Here is a 17,847-nt window from a genome sequence, read left to right on the forward strand (position 1 = left end):
AAAGTACTAGATAGTATGGGTTTTATCCATGAAATGAATAAAATATAAGTGATTTTTGTAATATAATACTTGTCCTATGCATTAGATGATAACCTAAAGAGATTTATAGTAGCCTCTTGTAAAAGAAAAAATGCTACACTGGGAATGAGATTCATGTTGGGATTCTCTCTCTATCTCTGTCCCCCGTCCCCCACCACTGCCCCATTCCCGTGCTCATGAGTGCTCTCTCTCTAAAATAAAAAAATAAAATAAAATTCTTAAGATCATAATTCATATAATATTATTCAATTAAACAGAATCTTTAAAATAGAAGAAATCTTAAAAATATTTTTAAATATATATATATCATAAAATATAAGCAAAATAAGCAAATAAGAAATATAAATCAAGTGCCTTTGTTATAAAACTAAGAAATGTCTGGAAAATATTGCTTGCAAAGAGAATGGTTGAAGACTTGAGACTATGGTAATGATACATACCTTGAATGGCCTTTAAGACAAGCCTATCATTGGCTTCTTGACTGGTTATATCCTCACGTTCCACAGAATCAGTTCTGCAATTGACATGTTCACGATGATAAAAATGTATTCTTTTGCAATTTTGAGTATGGAAACTCTAAGCTCTTTCCTGTTCCGGACTCAAAGAAACTCTCAGAGTTGGAAGACTGCTTAGAGATTAGTCAAGTCCCACCTCTGCTTGCTGCTTTAATCCCCAGAAGACTGAATATGCTAAATCAAGAGCTAAAATCCTTAAACCTTCCAAGAACTACCTTTAAACATTATATTCATTTTGTAGCTATTTCAATGTTCTTTTAAAATTATTAAAACTATAAAATTTAAAATCAGTTTTAACTTTCAAAGTACAAAATGTAAAAACGTTATTTTAAAAAGTGAAAAAAAAATTGCATGCATTTGAGCAATACAGCACATAACAAAGAAATAGACTTCCTTTAGCCAATTTATGGGATGTGTCCTCTAACACACACACAGTACACCAATTATTGTCATTCTAATATGCATATAGCACGAAGAAACACTCAGCAAGAACAGCATATATACATATATATTCTGTGACTTAAAAATATATATTTTATTATATATTCTGATTATACACATTTTATATTTTATTTATATATATTACCTATATATAAATATGAATATATAAAAAACATGTTATTTATACACACTTTGCATCAAAACATGTTTTTAAATGAATTTCAATTTTTTAAATCAGAATATATATTATAAAGCATATATAAATAATATATATTTCAATTGACATGTTCATACATATATATTATAAAATATATATAAGTAATATATGTGTGGGGGCACCTGGGTGGCTTTGTTGGTTAAGTGTCCAACTCTTGATTTCGGTTCAGGTCATGATCCCAGGATCATGGGATCGAGCCCCAAGTTGGGCTCTGTGCTGAGTGTGGAGCCTGCTTAAGATCCTCTCTGTCTCTCTCTCTCTAAAATAAAATCTGTTTAAAATGTATGTTTTACGTAATAAATATTCTGTGATTTAAAAAACTCAAATTCATTTAAAAGCACTTTTTGATTCATACCACTTTTTTTTTTCATTACGTATACCATCAATCCATGAATAATATAAGCAAGTGCTAAAAAAAAAAGCATTACACTAAAAATGTGGGTAACATTATAATATGGTACTGAGGCCTACCTTTTAAAATTGATAACTTAAGTGGCATTTGGTAAAATAAAAGTGATATAACACAGGCAAATTAATAAAATACCTTTAACAGAAAATGGGACATTTTTTATCTTTATTTAACTATTCCCACACATAAAGTGTATTTGAGTACAATATAGCACATAAAGGAGTCAAATATATCTATGCTTTGTTTTTCGAAAATATAAACCTTAACTAAAGTCAAAATGCTTTAGAACAGAATATCATTTTAAGATCATAAAAAATAGTGTTTGCACTTACTTTCAAAATGACAAGTGCATATTTTACTTACTTGAGAGAATCCAAAGCTATCTGATCAATATTAGTGATTCGAAGTATAAGTAATGTGTTTTCTTTTATGCTTTCTGGAAGTCTGGGATGATCAGAACTCAAAAATGTCAAGTTTGCTCCCTAAAGAAATTAACAGATGAATTATTTATTAATTTTTAATATTTTTAATGTTTATTTATATTTGAGAGAGAGACAGAGAAACAGAACACAAGCCAGGGAGGGGCTGAGAAAGGGAGACACAGAATCCTAAGCAGGCTCCAGGCTCTGAGCTGTCAGCACAGAGCCCGACATGGGGCTGGAACTCACAAGCCATGAGATCATGACTGGAGCCAAAGTCAGACACTCAACTGACACTCACATGCCCCAGCAGATGAATTATTTAAAGCTAGGAAGTATATGAGAAGTAAAACACACTAATACTAATTTTAAATATTCAATTCTGATTATACGATACATGGTATACTTTTATACTATAAAAAAAGTATATTTAGAGAATATTTGGAAACCACACAGGCTCCAGCTAATAATATTGGAAATTAAGGAAATAATTTCTCAATCTCTCAATTAGAACAATCTCAGATTTAACAATCGATGTGAAAAAAGAATTCCAACTTTCTATAAGAGTCAGAAGAAGAAAGGACAGTTATTTAATTATGGCATCCTTAAGTTTAGAAATACAACTATTGATTCACAGAAAGATGTACTGCAAATTGATGAACTACAATGGATCCATCACCCTCTCTCACCCGGTCTTTTGGAACAAACACCACATAAATTTAAAACTAATTGTAACCTAACTGGAGCAGCAGGGCTTTGGTGAAAAAATTCCTATCAAAAATCCCTAATCCAAACTTAGAAAATTATTCTTTTAATCTCTGAGCTGCTCAAATAAATATGGTTGAATATAGACAAACATTAAAATAAGGGGCTTAATTATCTCTCTTGAAAATAAGGGGAGAGATTTCTTTCCTTTTTCTTGGAGTATTTACTTTAAAAACATCTAACTATAGTATTTTCTCCATTCTTTAAAATGTATATAAATTCTCTTGAAATGATTATATGAAGCATTGAAAGAGACTATATGATACGTGTAGCAGAACAATGCCTATAAGCACACGTATATATACATTTGTGTGTACATACTTGTACGTGTTCTAAGTCAGAGCATCCAAAGCATGATTGTGAGTTAACGTATGTGGGTGCACTTTTATGTGTGTCTGTGGGCACACGTACATGTTTATATGAGTATTATCTTACCACAGGGCACTAAAATTTCCTTCAGGGAGTGTCTGGGAAAAGACCTTCATGGAGCATACAAAAGTGAAAAGGTAAGTTCCAGGATAACACCTGGAAGGTCCCTGCCCCCACCCCCACATAAGACAAGACCTGCCCCCACCCTCGCAAAAAAGGAAATTAAGCCTAATATCCCTGCATACAGAAATGGAAGACTGTGGGAAGAGCAAGAGGTGGAAGCAGTCAGAAAATGGACAGGAGGACTTATATCATGAGAAATGTTTAAGGAACATAGTTTTAATAAAAATGTCTATTGTAAGTTGCTTACACTGATGCAAAATAAACCTCCCTCTATTATGCCCTTCAAAATGTCTGCCACACTAAGGATTTTATATATATATATATATATATATATATATATATATACACACACACATATATATACACATATATATACACATATATGTATGTAATACATACACGTATATATGTGTATATATATATAAATTTTTTTAATGTTTATTTCTGACAGAGAGAGAGATGAGCATGAGAGGGGGAGGGGCAGAGAGAGAGAGAAAGAGAGGGAGACACAGAATCCGAAGCAGGCTCCGGGCTCTGAACTGTCAGCACAGAGCCCAATGTGGGGCTCGAACTCACAGACCCCGAGATCATGACCTGAGCCGAAGTCAGACACTCAACCGACTGAGCCCCCCAGACGCTCCCTTCGTTCTTTCCCTCCCCTTTTTCTTTCCTACTTTCCTTCCTTCATTCCTCTGTTCCTCTCTCTCCCTCCCTGCTTTCTTTTCTCTTTCTTCCTTCTCCTCTCCACCCCATTTGTTTCTTGGAAATCATAAAAGGCAGCAGAGTTCCACATCTGGTTCAAGTAATACAGAACAGGGATAGTGAGAATAAATCATAAACTATACTAAATCATTAAAGCAGCAGCTCAAAGCAAGAGGTAACTTTAATTTGGGGATAGACATGAAACGTTCTGTCTGCAGGTTGTGAAATGGGATTTGGAGTTGATGTTCTCTAGATCTCAAGAAGCAGGCTAGACTGACATATGTCTAGTGTATTTATTTAATCCAAGTTTAAGATGTAAAGTTTTTCCTCACCCCAACTCCTCATGTAACTAGTCACAACATCTTATTGATTCTGCCTCCTGAAGACTTTAAATTTTTTTTCTAATTAGCTTCAGAGACACAGCCACTTGCCTAATTCAGGTTGCCGTTACCTCCTTCCTAATTAATATTATTCAGTCCAATCTGGTTCTTTCTACTAGTCTTCAATCCATTCCCCATATTGTAACTAGAAAGATCTTTCTAAATCACACACCAGATAATGTCAGCTCCCCTTGTTCCATCCACCTATCATCTTTCAATGACTCCCCAATACATTTTAGATAACTCTTTAATATAAGTCTACTGTTAATAAGCTCTGACTCCTCTCTTGCCAACTCTTAACTTGAACTAAAGTTCAGCCAGCTAACTACTTCCGGTTCTCCAAATAAGCCATGTTCTTTCATGCTTTTGTTCTTTGCACGAGCTGTCTCCTCCACCTGGAAGCCTTTCCTCTCCTATCTACTTATCCCAGCCTAGCTAATTCCTTTTCTAGGTCAACGTTGGATGGCGCTCTTTCCAGGAAGCCTCTTTTGACCCAACAAAACTGAATCATTGCCCCTCCTATCCAGCCCTCCTTTTTGACTGTATTTCCCATTAGAGGGTAAGCTCCATGAAAGTAGGAAACTGACTTAACTTATTCACTGTTCTATCTCCAATGTTTATCCTATGAGTATATATGTGCTACCTGGATGGTCACTGTGGATAGTGCTACATTTGAGATAATATAAACATAGTAATTTAAAATTTAAGAGCACTAGAGGCTCCTGGCTGTCTCAGTCCACAGAGCACGCGACTCTTGATCTCAGGGTCATGAGTTCAAGCCCCACGTTGAGCGTAGAGCTTACTTTAAAAACAAAAATAAATACAAAACAAAATTTAAGAGCACTATACAAATTGTAATATTACCGAAGACCAACCCATTCTAGGGAATCCTTGTTATACACCATAAGTCAGTAGTTGTGTGAGGTGGGGAAATCACAAGGAGGATAAGCTAACTATCAGATATATGACAGCTCCAGAGGCCAAGTATCCCTCTATACGGAGAAAAACATGCATCTTCAGGAGATAAGCCTGCAATTATGAGAAGCATTACTCCTGGTACTACTGAAGTAGCCACATACCTAGTGGCACAGCCTTGAAGGCCTTAAAAGTACCGAGAGACAAGCTCTCCCAAACTTATATCCCAGATTTGTGGGGAACGGTAGAGTGTTACGGGGAATAAATGCTATGCTTACATTCAGGCCACCGGGATCTGGACCTGAGAGGCAGAACCTCCTGGGGAAAGAGCAACCATTAGCCACTCGCACAAATGCCCCTGCCCTGTAAAGAGTAGAGGTAATAAATTGAAAACTAGAAACCCTGTTCCTCCACCCCCACAGGATCCTACAAAATTCAACATCTGGTATTAAAACATTGGCATACATACATACTTAACTTACAATATAAAAATCACCAAGTTGGTATTGTTTTCCTTTTCTTCGTCCACACTGATGACTATAAATGTTTTTTTGAATAAAAGGAAGCACATTTGTTCTAGAAGTTAAATGACAAAAGTGCAAAGTTAGTCAGATTCTCTCAGAAGTCATCATCTTGAGAGTTGTAACAATGTTTTATGGCATACCTATTTTTCCCAAATTGCCGATATTCATAAATTGTTAGGGACTGGTCATGAGTAAAAAAGAACCCAATCAGCTCTCTGCAAGCATCACGTCCATTTCTAGAAAAATAGAATAATATTAAAGATTTTCAAATAGGCTAATTTTCAAATTAAATAATAAACCAGAATTGTGTATGTCAAAGAATAGCATAACTCTCTTGAATGTGTGCCAATGAGCAACCATTATGGACAGCTACAGGGGAAACGACCTGGCTTGCTGAAGTGTCAGTTTAAGTGAGATTTGGATGGAGAAAAGGCTTTACCTTACACTGATATGAATATAGATATATTACAATTTAGATCACTATTTTGACATAGAATTTTAAGATAAAGTGAAAAATTTTTTTAAATGTTGACCTTGCAAGAAGCCACTCAAGGATAGACATTTTCATCTTTGCCATTAATAGAAAGTTTAAGGGGCTCCTGGGTGGCTCAGTCAGTTAAGCATCCAACTTTGGCTCAGGTCATGATCTCACGGTTTGTGAGTTTGAGCCCCACCTCGGGCTCTGTGCTAACAGCTCAGAGTCTGGAGCCTGCTTCGGATTTTCTCTCTCTCTCTCTCTCTCTCTCTCTCTCTCTCTCTCTCTGCCCTTCCTTCCTTGCTCATGCTCTGTCTCTATCTCTGTCTCTATCTTTGTCTCTCTCCCAAAAGTAAACATTAGAAAAAATTTTTTAACGAAAAAAGAAAGTTTAAAATCACTAAACAAACATGATAACTTTTAAAAACACACTTCACCTTTAATATACACAAAGAACATCAGCATTTTGTATGATTGGAAGTTTATAAGACAGAGATAACATATGTGAGAACCATCTTTCTTCTCACTTTCCTGTATCTATCAATAATCTACTAGTGATTTAAACCATTAAAGGAAAATCAAATAAAGCAGCTTACATAAAGGTTAATTTTTAAATGGTCTACCATTTTCTACTAGTAGTATATATCATCAAAAAATTCATTTCTAAGTTTCTTTTCGAAAGACATTTTATTTTATTTTATTTATTTTTTTTTTTAATTTTTTTTTTTTCAACGTTTATTTATTTTTGGGACAGAGAGAGACAGAGCATGAACGGGGGAGGGGCAGAGAGAGAGGGAGACACAGAATCCGAAACAGGCTCCAGGCTCTGAGCCATCAGCCCTGAGCCTGACGCGGGGCTCGAACTCACGGACCGCGAGATCGTGACCTGGCTGAAGTCGGACGCTTAACCGACTGCGCCACCCAGGCGCCCCCGAAAGACATTTTAAAATCACTTTTTAAATAACTTCTAATTAAAATGTCTTATTTGTAGGTTCCTAGTTCCTATAATTTTTGCAACATACTAATATATATTACCTAAAATGTTCATTCTACATTCACATTTTTTATTTAAATGTGACATAACTAACTAATCTCATTATTCTTATTTCTATTTGAAGAGACTATGTTTTACATTTATAGAATTAGAAGTTTAATAAAATCACAATTACCTTGATATGATCCTACCATCAAACTGTACTTTGTGGGAAAGCATGTTTTCAGTTAATGTAGAATGGGTTCTTATCCTGTTAAGAAATACACTGGTCAATAATTATTTTAAAGTTACTTACACGACACTTGATGTAAATGATGAAGTACGAGAAAAAGTTACGTTGATATTTTGAAACGCACAGAATGAAGATGAAGTTATAACCCCCACCCCCCCGCCTCGCCCCGCGTTTTGAGTGCTCACTGAAGCCGACTCGGAGGAAATAACCCTGAGATGCAGTGTATAACACATGACTGACTTCTATTTGAATGTATAGTATCAAAGTGCTACACAAGTAAACAGCACATTTGTAACTGGTCCTACCTGCAGCCATTTCTAACCCTGTTCTATGCCTCCCTCCAACCATATAATTTGCTTTTTTAGTTTTTTTCCATTAGAGGTAACTAAGGGACAAAGTCCTGCCAATAACTTCCAGGAAAGACTTTCTTTTACCCTGGTGACAGAGTGTGGCATGGGAACAGTTCCTGCCTGTGAATGTGGCAGGGAAAAGATGCCAGCCATCAGGCAAGCATGTCAGAAAGGCCAATAAGATCTTGAGAAAGCCAGCCCAGAGCTGCGTCATCACTGAGCCACTGGCCTAAAACCAACCACTACCTCCAGGCAACTGGTCATGTAAGAAAAATAAATCCTGACTTGTTTAAGTCACCATCCGTCAAGTTTTCAGTCACGGGCAGCTGAAAACATTCCTTACCAACATAACAGAATAATGGAAAAGGATGCTGGAAGAGGCTCCAGCCTTGCAAGAGGTCTAGCTGTAAGACCCCAGGCTGCTTATTTAATCTTATGGCCTTCATGAAGCACAAAATGACCTCACGAAGATTGCTAGTCCTAAAATTTTGTTTAATAATATGAAATAAAACCCAAATATCCACACTTTGGAACCCTGTTACTGGTAATCTCCTTTATATTAAGAAATCTGAAAAATTGGTCATGTGTCTTTACTCTCCTTCCTAAATAATTTTTTGGCACTCCAATAAAACTGCAGGTGTAATGAAACTGCAATAATGTAAATAGTAAGTGAGTATATGAGTCATTGGGATCTTGAAAAGTAATACTTCAATAAAATCTAAGTCTCTATGAAAGGTAAACAGGATACACACAACAAGAACCTATGGACCAAAGGAGTTTGTGAACACAGGATGGAGCCATGAAAAATTGGTCATCTCGATTCAACTTAATCCATTAGTATTAATGTGCATAATGAATGCTCACTACATGCCTAAAAAAATTCTAAATGCTGAGAAAAAAACAGCAATAACAGCTACTATTTATTGAGAACTTCCTAGACATCAGTCACTATTAAAATCACTTAAATGTGTATTGGTCCATTCAATGCTTGCAATAACTTCATGAAGTACTATTATCCCATCTTACAAATAAATTTTACAGAGTCATATAGTTACTGCATGACAGAGCCCAACCTTGCTCATAACCATTATATTAGATTGCTTCTCAAAGATGAACAGAATTCAATTTAACAGTGATAGGTTGAAGTAACAGCAGCTTAGAGTCTAGAGTCTCCATGAAAAGATAAAAGAATAAAACATTTACATTATAAATGGAAAGTTCTATGCTAAGGTTTTAAGTATCCAATAAGTAGTACCAAACACTTCTACCCAAGTTCTTAACCAATACAAAATAAGAATCAGGCAGATGAAGATTAAAATATGTATTTTATTATATTACTAACTATATACTATATTACTATATACTATTACTGTATACTATATACTATTACTATATACTATATTACTAACTATATTACTAATTATATTACTAACTATATTATATGACTAACCCACTCATTCCCAGTGGGTAGGGACCCTGCGAAATGTAACGCCTTGAGCAGCTTCTGCAGGCAGCTGGCTCCCAAGGAAAAGAGAAGAGGAAGGGCTGCCCTATACCTGCTATTCCCACTTCCAACTCTGAAGCAAAATCCTCTTCTCCTTCTCCAGGAAGAATGAATGCGGGAGGACGAAATCCATGAATTCAGTAATTCTAACTAATACCACTATAGTATTTTTCACTGAAGGAGGCTCAATCTAAAATTTATATTGACAAGGGCTGCCTGGGTGGCTCAGTTGGGTAAGCATCCGACTTTGGCTCAGGTCACGATCTCATGGTTCATGAGGTCAAGCCCCAAGTCAAGTCAGGCTCTGTGCTGACAGCTCGGAGGAGCCTGGAGCCTGCTTCAGATTCTGTGTCTCTCTCTCTGCCCCTCACCTGTTCATGCTCTTTCTCTGTTTCTCTCTTCAATAATAAACATTAAAAAACTAAATTAAAAAATAAGTAAAATAAAATTTATATAGAAGAGGAAAGGGCATAGTATATCAAGCCAATATTGAAGGTTTTTTTCTAATTCCTCTAAAAGAAAGCAATACCAATTAAGACAGGATGATATTGGTGCAGAAATACACAATAGGGAGATGAGACTAAAGGAAAAGCCTAGACACCAACCATGCATTTATAATAATTTGATATATTAGGACATAAGCAGCATTATGAGTTAGAGGGACAATGAGTTTGTGATAGGTAGAGATTTCGTGAAGATACATAGGGCACTAACGACAAGTGGAAAGATCGGCAAACTGGTCTACATCAAAATTAGTAAACTCCTATTCAGCAAAAGACTTGATCAAGAAAATGAAAAGGTGACCATAGAGGAAGAAAAGATCTGTCCAACAAATATAACTGAAAAAGGACTTGTACCAAGAATATATAAATTAAGTTCCACAGATCAATGCAAAGAAGATAACCCAACAGACTCGAAGGGAAGATTCATGTAAGAGGATATCTGTTTCATACAAGGGGATACTGATAACACACCCATAAGAACTAAGATGAAAGACATTGACAATACTGAACACCAGCAAAGATGTGGTGAACCAGAATCCTCTTACTGCTACAGGTGGGAGTGCTAATTGCAGCCACCACTCTGAAAAACTATTTGGCGTTATTTTTTAGAGCTGAACAAATGCATACTAAATGGTCCAGCAATTCCACTTCTAAGGATGTACTGAGCAGAAACGAGGACGTATGTTCACCAAAAGGCATACACCAAAGTTCATGGAAGCACCACTCTGAAACAGCCAAATGTCCATCAACATCGTGAGTAAAAAAACCGTGGCATATTTATATACAAAGAAATACTGTACAGTGAGAATAAAAGACAAAAACAAGTAACAACTCATAACATGTTGACTCATAAACATGTTGAGCAAAAAGAAGCCAGATACATAGTGTCTAAATTTTGTGACTTCAGTAAGTTTATAATAAGGCAGTTACCATCTGCGATATCAGGACAGAGAGGTTACCCTGTTATGGTAGGGGAAGTGGATAGGCAGGCAAGGGGAGTTTCTGGGATGTTCGTAATGTTCTATTTCTTGATGTAGGAACTTGGGACCTGAGTATTGTTCACTTTGTGGAAATTCGTTTGCTGTACACTTAAACTGTGTACATTTTGTGGACATATACTTTATTTCAATAAAAGATTACTTTATAAAAAGAAACATTTAGGGGCACCTGGGTGGCTCAGTTGGTTAAGCATCCGACCCTTGATTTCAGCTTAGCTCATGATCTCACAGTTCGTGGATTCAAGCCTGGAGTCAGGCTCTGTGCCCACAGTGTGGAGCCTGCTTGGAATTACCTCCCCTCCCCCACCCCGCCACTTGTGCCTCCCCCCCCCCAAATAAATAAATAAACTCTAAAAACACAAAGAGAAGTTTAGATGTGTTAGCTGAATAATGACCCTCCAGAGTTGTTCATACCCTGTACCTCAGAACATGTAAATATGTTACAATTACATGATAAAAGGGACTTTGCATGTGTGACTCCAGACCCTGAGATGAGATTATCTGAAATTACCCAGCTGGATTCAATGCAATCACAAGTGTCTTCATGAGAGGAAAGCAGAGGGATACTGTGACTACAGAAGAGCTGTGTCAGAGTGATAAAAAACAAGAAAGACGAGCAGCCATTGCTGGCTTTGAGCATGGAGGAAGGGGCCATTAGCCAAGGAATAAAGGCAGCCTCTAGAAGCTGAGAGAGACAAGGAAATGGATTCTCCCCTGGAGCCTCCAGAAGGAATGCAGCCCCGTCAACACCTTGCTTTTAGGCTTCTGACCTCCAGAACTGTAAGAGGATGAATTTGTGTTGCTTTAAAATACTGTGTGTGGTAATTTGTCACAGAAGCCATAGGCAATTAACACACAATACCTTTGAGTATTTAAGGTATGGAAACACCCTTCCAGAAAATAAGAATGAAACAAAAGAGAACAGTTCTAAAGAAGTACTTCTTGGCATGTCCAGCAGTCTGAAAATATGAAAGCATTGCTGCAGAAACTGTGGATTTTGTGTCTATTGATGCTGAAGCGAGCCATCACCTGCCAATGAAGTTGTTGACAAATTTAAGTGGACTGCACCCCAAAACTGTAAAAGCCCAAAGATTTCATAAGCTACAACGTAAAAGGCAAAATGATAATAATAATAATAATAATAATAATAATAATAATAAATGTTTAAATAATACTAACTTTGAATACATTATATCAATGAGATTCGGCATATACAAATGTCTCAGTTACTATATTGTATATTGTCACATATATTATCTCCTAAGGTTGTAGCTGTCATTCCTAAGTTACTAATAAAAACTCTAGAGGGCAAAGTATACCCCAATACCCTAAATTGGCAGAACCGAGATCTGAACTCCAAAAATTCCACTTCCTTTTATATAGAAAAAAGCAAATATAAGCCAATAAAAAAGGTCTTTTCAGTTAGACACATAAGTATATTTTTAAAAATTCATTTATAACATACTATAACATCCTCATTCGATATAAGTAAAGTCTTCTTACTTAGTTTCATGTAGCGTTCTTTTCCTAAATCGAAGAGGTGCCATCTTTGAATCTGGAACGATATGAATGCTTTCTTGTCTCTCGGAGGTTGAGTTTTGTTCTGGATCACTGATCACAGCCCTACACAGAAAATACAAAGTCTGACAATTTAGTGTGATAACGCATGACTCTAGCATTCACATATGTGTAAGCAGCTAGAAAAGCTCAACTACCAATGCAAACTTACAATTATATATTTGCCAGATACTGAATGAATAAATTTAATAATTAAAACCTACTAGCCATAAAAAACAAACACTCCTATCAATCTTTTTCCATAAATATTATCTAAAAATACACTGAAATTTTTTTTTTTAGTTTTTTTTTTCAACGTTTATTTATTTTGGGGACAGAGAGAGACAGAGCATGAACGGGGGAGGGGCAGAGAGAGAGGGAGACATAGAATCGGAAACAGGCTCCAGGCTCTGAGCCATCAGCCCAGAGCCTGACGCGGGACTCGAACTCCCGGACCGCGAGATCGTGACCTGGCTGAAGTCGGACGCTTAACCGACTGCGCCACCCAGGCGCCCCTACACTGAAATTTTTGAGAAAACTCTGAGCTTCGTGTCTCTCTTTAATTTTTTTAATGTTTATTTATTTATTTTGAGAGAGAGAGAGAGAGAGAGAGAAAGCACGAGCAGGAGGAGGAACAGAGAGAGAGGGAGACAGAGAATCTCAAGCAGGTTCTGTGCTGCCAGCACAGAGCCCAACTTGGGCGTCAAGCCCACAAACCATGAGATCATGAAATCAAGAGTCAGATGCTTGGGGTGCCTGGGTGGCCCAGTGGGTTGAACATCTGGCTTCAACTCAGGTCGTGATCTCGTGGTTTGTGAGTACAAGTCCCACATTGGGCTTACTGCTGTCAGCATGGATCCCACTTCAGATCCTCTGTCCCACTCTCTCTCTGTCTCTCTGTCCCTCCCTTATTCATGCTCTCTCAAAAACAAATAAAATAAACCTTAAAAAAAAAGATGCTTAACCTACTGAACCACACAGGGGCCCCCATGTCTCTCTCTTATTTTTCTTTCAACAAATAGACATTGTATTGATGACTTCTGAATAAAGATGTGAAGCAAAGTAAGTAAGCAACAATATGGATTTCTGGGGGAAAAGCATTCCAAGCAGAAGGGAAGATAAATGCAAGGTACCTAAGACAGGAGTGAACCTTATGGTATGTTTGAGAACAGGGAGGAAGCTGAGTGGCTGGAACAGAATAGATAAGAGAGGGAGAGAAGCAGGAAAAGTGAGCCAAGGTCTAATGATGGGCAGATCATGTAGGGCTTGGGTAAACTATATTATTGACAATTTTTTAGCACACCTGATCCATATCCTTGCCATGGCCTCATTATAGGTGTACTGTACTTTCTTCCCCTTTAGCTTTGGGCTTAGCCATTTGACTTCCTTTGGCCATTATATAGAGCTGCATGGCTCTGCTGATCTCAACTAAACTAACGTATGTAAGTGTGGGTTGTTTGTGGATCTGCTTGTCTAGGATAATCTTGGCTAAGTGGCCCAGGTGCATTTGCAGAGTCACGTTCTTCTTAAGACCAGTGGGTGGGCCAAGCTGTGTTCTCATAAATATAGTGAAAGCACAAAAAGGCCAAGTGGGAACACATAAGGCTTCCTAAGTCCTAAGCTCTGAACTGAGACCAATGTTTTTATTCATATGTAACTGGCCAAAGTAAGTAAAAAGTAAGAACCACTTGGCCAAGCCTAGCTTGGACAGTTAATCTGAAGATACATGAGCTCTAATTAATTATTGTCTTAGGGGGCGCCTGGGTGGCTTAGTCAGTTAAGCGTCCGACTTGGGCTTAGGTCATGATCTCACAGTTTGTGAGTTCGAGCCAGGATCCCTTCAGGCTCTCCACTGTCAGGCAGAGACCCCCTTCGGATCCTCTGTCTCCTCTCTCTCTGCCCTTCCCCCACTCGTTTGCACTCTCAATAAATAAACAAACAAACAAACAAACATTAATTATTGTTTCAAGCTACTAGGTTTTGTGGTGATGTGTAATCAATACATAGATATTATTCTGATGTGGAAAATTACTGGAAGGTTTGATCTGGCTTGCTTTTTAATAGACTTACTCTGGCTCCTGGGTTAAGAACAGACCAACAAGGGGCAAATGGAGACACGATGAGTGTAGTTAGAAAGTGACTAAAATAATCCAGGAGAAAGAAGATGACAGTGTGAGCAGGGATGATGGCAGAAGAAGGAGTAAATTTATTGTGAGGGTGGAAATGAGAGTGATTGCTGACAAACCGAATATAGGATTTGAGAAAAAGAGAGGCATCAAAAGCATCACCAAGATTTTAGGTCTAAATAACCTGAAGAATGGAGCTGCCTTGGAGGAAAATTAAAGAGGATTTGGTCATGGGGAAAGGGAAGGAAAAGAACGTCCCGGAACCCAGATTGGCAAACGTTCCACTGCAGCCTTAGATTAGGGAAGCATCAGCGTATAAATGGTTTTTAAAGGCATGATACTGGATGAGGTCACTTGGGAACTACATGTAGAAAAAGTCCAAGAATGGAGCCCAGTGTACTCCCACATATAAAGGCAGGGGTGATGAAAAGGAACCAGGGGAAAAGACTGAGAAGGAGCAGAAGGGAGAAGGAAAACTAGCCAAGTGTCGTGTGTAGGAAGCCAAATGGGAAAGAGAAAAGTATTTCAAAAAAGGAGAAAGTTTCCAGTGGAGAAAGACGTTGCTGGGTCAAATAAAGGAGAACCGAGCGATCACCATTAGTGGAACAACATGGATGCCACTCGTTATCTTATGAGGAGATGTGGTGGCACAGTGAGGGTGAAAACACCGACAAAGTGAGTTCAAGAGATAAGTGAAGGAGGTGCATTGAAGCCTGTAAGAATAATTAATAGGGGCGCCTGGGTGTCTCAGTCGGTTAGGCGTGGGACTTCGGCTCAGGTCATGATCTCACGGTCTGTGAGTTCGAGCCCCGCGTCAGGCTCTGTGCTGACAGCTCAGAGCCTGGAGCCTGCTTCCGATTCTGTGTCTCCTTCTCTCTCTGCCCCTCCCCCGTTCATGCTCTGTCTCTCTCTGTCTCAAAAATAAATAAACGTTAAAAAAAAAATTTTTTTTAAAGAATAATTAATTATTTCAAAACAAGTTACTGAAAAACATGCACGTAAAAATACCTTTCTCTCTGCCATCTACACAAGCAATACTTTTTTTCAAAGCTAATCATAAGTCTCTCTCTCTCTCTCTCAAAAATAAACATAAAAAAAATTTTTTTTCAGCTAACCAAAAGTCCTAGTTCTTTCTTGAAGGCATCCTAGACTATTCCGCCTTTTCTGAAATCCTGCCATATTTACATATCATCATGCAATTTGAAACAGCTGTGTTTAACCTTTACACAGTTTTCTAAGAGTTATGAAACTGGAGATTAAGTTTAAAATTTCTAACGGTCCCACAGTTTCCAAACTGTGCACCAAGTCACTCTAGGGTGCCACAGAAAATTCATAGGGACTACGTGAGATATTTTTAATTTTTGAGGGAAACAGTGATACTTGGTATTTGTTGGATGCTACCTGAACTACTAGCTCAAGGTAATTCACAGTTTGAACAAGAGATCATGTTACAATGATGTCAAAACGTTGCAAAGCAGGGTTTTCTACAGTTGCTGTGATAAATAGTAAGTGCCATGTGCAGTCAAAAGTGAAGGTGACAGTATCCTACACATTTCTAAGGTTTGAGGGATTGGGCAGTGTCCCAAAAGGTACAAACAAGTAATTGAGGCTATTTGAGAATGAAATAAAAATATTTTTTCTTTCAATTTATGTGTATTATTTTTTCAAATGGCCATTAAGTTGTAATGAAGTAAATACTTAAGTTATTTAGATAAAAAATACTTAAAAATAGAACTGTTGGGTATTTCTACTGACTTAGGAATGCTATGAAAAACAAAATCGCTAAAACACTATGAGTGCAGTGAACAGAGAAAGTTTGAGAGCCTCTGAGATAGCCACTTGCTGATTGACTAACAATAAAAAAAATTAATGAAAACTTTCTGAATGGATTTATATTACTCATTACTAACTCTCACCCACCTAGATAAGTGGTCTATCATCACTTGCTCTGCAACAGTCTGTTTCTTCTTCTCTGCAGCCACAATTTCCTAAGAAGAGAAAATTTCTTTTTAATTTCATTGTCCATAAAATAGAACAATACTATAGTTAAGACAAGAATCCAAAATATATGTTAAATTTCCAACTTCCTTCTTAAATATAAATTACTATATCCATCACTAATAAAAGAATCCTTATTATTTAATATAAAAATACCATTTATTTCCTAAAAAGTGATACACTTAAATTTCTGTAGAAATCATCAGAGTTTTCCATGCACAGCCTCTGAATTTCATGGAGCCAGAATAAAGGAGGAGGAGATTATTATAACCCTATCCTTGACAGATGCCCTGTAAAAGGCACTTTAACCTGCTCCAAGAATACCAACCCTGACACAAAAAGAGTTTGTTCTAAAACTGTAAGTAGTAGATATGAAGCTAAAACTGAATTGGAGTCATTCAACCTTATATCAAAAATCTAAAAATAAATATTTTTAAAAAGCCTTCCATCATTAAAAGGATAATAATATTTTCTATGCATATAATCCATTACTCAATTGCTGGTTTGATTAAACTATCTTCACACTATTTTTTGCTCTTCCAACTCATTTGAAAATATTTTTACTAGGGGCGCCTGGGTGGCGCAGTCGGTTAAGCGTCCGACTTCAGCCAGGTCACGATCTCACGGTCCGGGAGTTCGAGCCCCGCGTCAGGCTCTGGGCTGATGGCTCAGAGCCTGGAGCCTGTTTCTGATTCTGTGTCTCCCTCTCTCTCTGCCCCTCCCCCGTTCATGCTCTGTCTCTCTCTGTCCCAAAAATAAAATTAAAAAAAAAAAAAAAAAAAAAGAAAAGAAAATATTTTTACTATATTTTAGGTTATATGAAATTGAAAGATTAGTAATCATTCAATTCCAATTAGATTATAATGTGACTATATTCACTAAAATGTTTCTTTTCAAGAGTAAATAAAATAAGCTAAAAAAAATTAAGGAGTCAAAATAAAGCTTGTTCTATTTTTACACTATAAATTACTGTCATCTCCCTTGATCACTCTAGTAAATGGAATCAAGTACAATAACATTCCTTAGATAGAGGCTTTGTAACCTTAGGGAGAATGCTCCATTTGAAACTAACGCAAAATTCAAATAAGAATGACTAAAGGCATATCATAGAAACTACTAAGAAAACTGGAAATTTGGGCACAACTATTTAAATATTAGTCTATAGTTGAATTTCATCTTTTTTTTTTTTTTTTTTGGTTTGGTAGAACTTAAGATACAGTTTACACATCCAAATACGCCCCATATAAAGTTCATGTCATTTAACATAACTGCATCTGGTGTTATCTAAGCTC

The 17,847-nt window shown here is 37.0% G+C and overlaps 1 protein-coding gene across 4 annotated transcripts in view; it reads right to left on the reverse strand.

Annotated features, from left to right (window-relative positions):
- CAPS2 (calcyphosine 2) overlaps positions 1 to 17,847 on the reverse strand; it is a 54,164-nt gene that overhangs the window by 16,967 nt on the left and 19,350 nt on the right. For all 4 annotated transcript variants that reach the window (XM_043561472.1, XM_043561473.1, XM_043561471.1 and 1 more), the window contains 7 exons: positions 16,478 to 16,545; positions 12,378 to 12,497; positions 7,463 to 7,537; positions 5,959 to 6,054; positions 5,777 to 5,870; positions 1,985 to 2,103; positions 480 to 553 (listed from right to left, as the gene is read on the reverse strand). In XM_043561472.1, the coding sequence (XP_043417407.1) occupies positions 480 to 553; positions 1,985 to 2,103; positions 5,777 to 5,870; positions 5,959 to 6,054; positions 7,463 to 7,537; positions 12,378 to 12,497; positions 16,478 to 16,545 (646 nt within the window). The remainder of the gene's footprint in view (positions 1 to 479; positions 554 to 1,984; positions 2,104 to 5,776; positions 5,871 to 5,958; positions 6,055 to 7,462; positions 7,538 to 12,377; positions 12,498 to 16,477; positions 16,546 to 17,847) is intronic.

The sequence above is a fragment of the Prionailurus bengalensis genome, chromosome B4, assembly GCF_016509475.1.
Source record: "Prionailurus bengalensis isolate Pbe53 chromosome B4, Fcat_Pben_1.1_paternal_pri, whole genome shotgun sequence".
In the NCBI taxonomy this organism is placed as follows: Eukaryota; Metazoa; Chordata; class Mammalia; order Carnivora; family Felidae; genus Prionailurus; species Prionailurus bengalensis.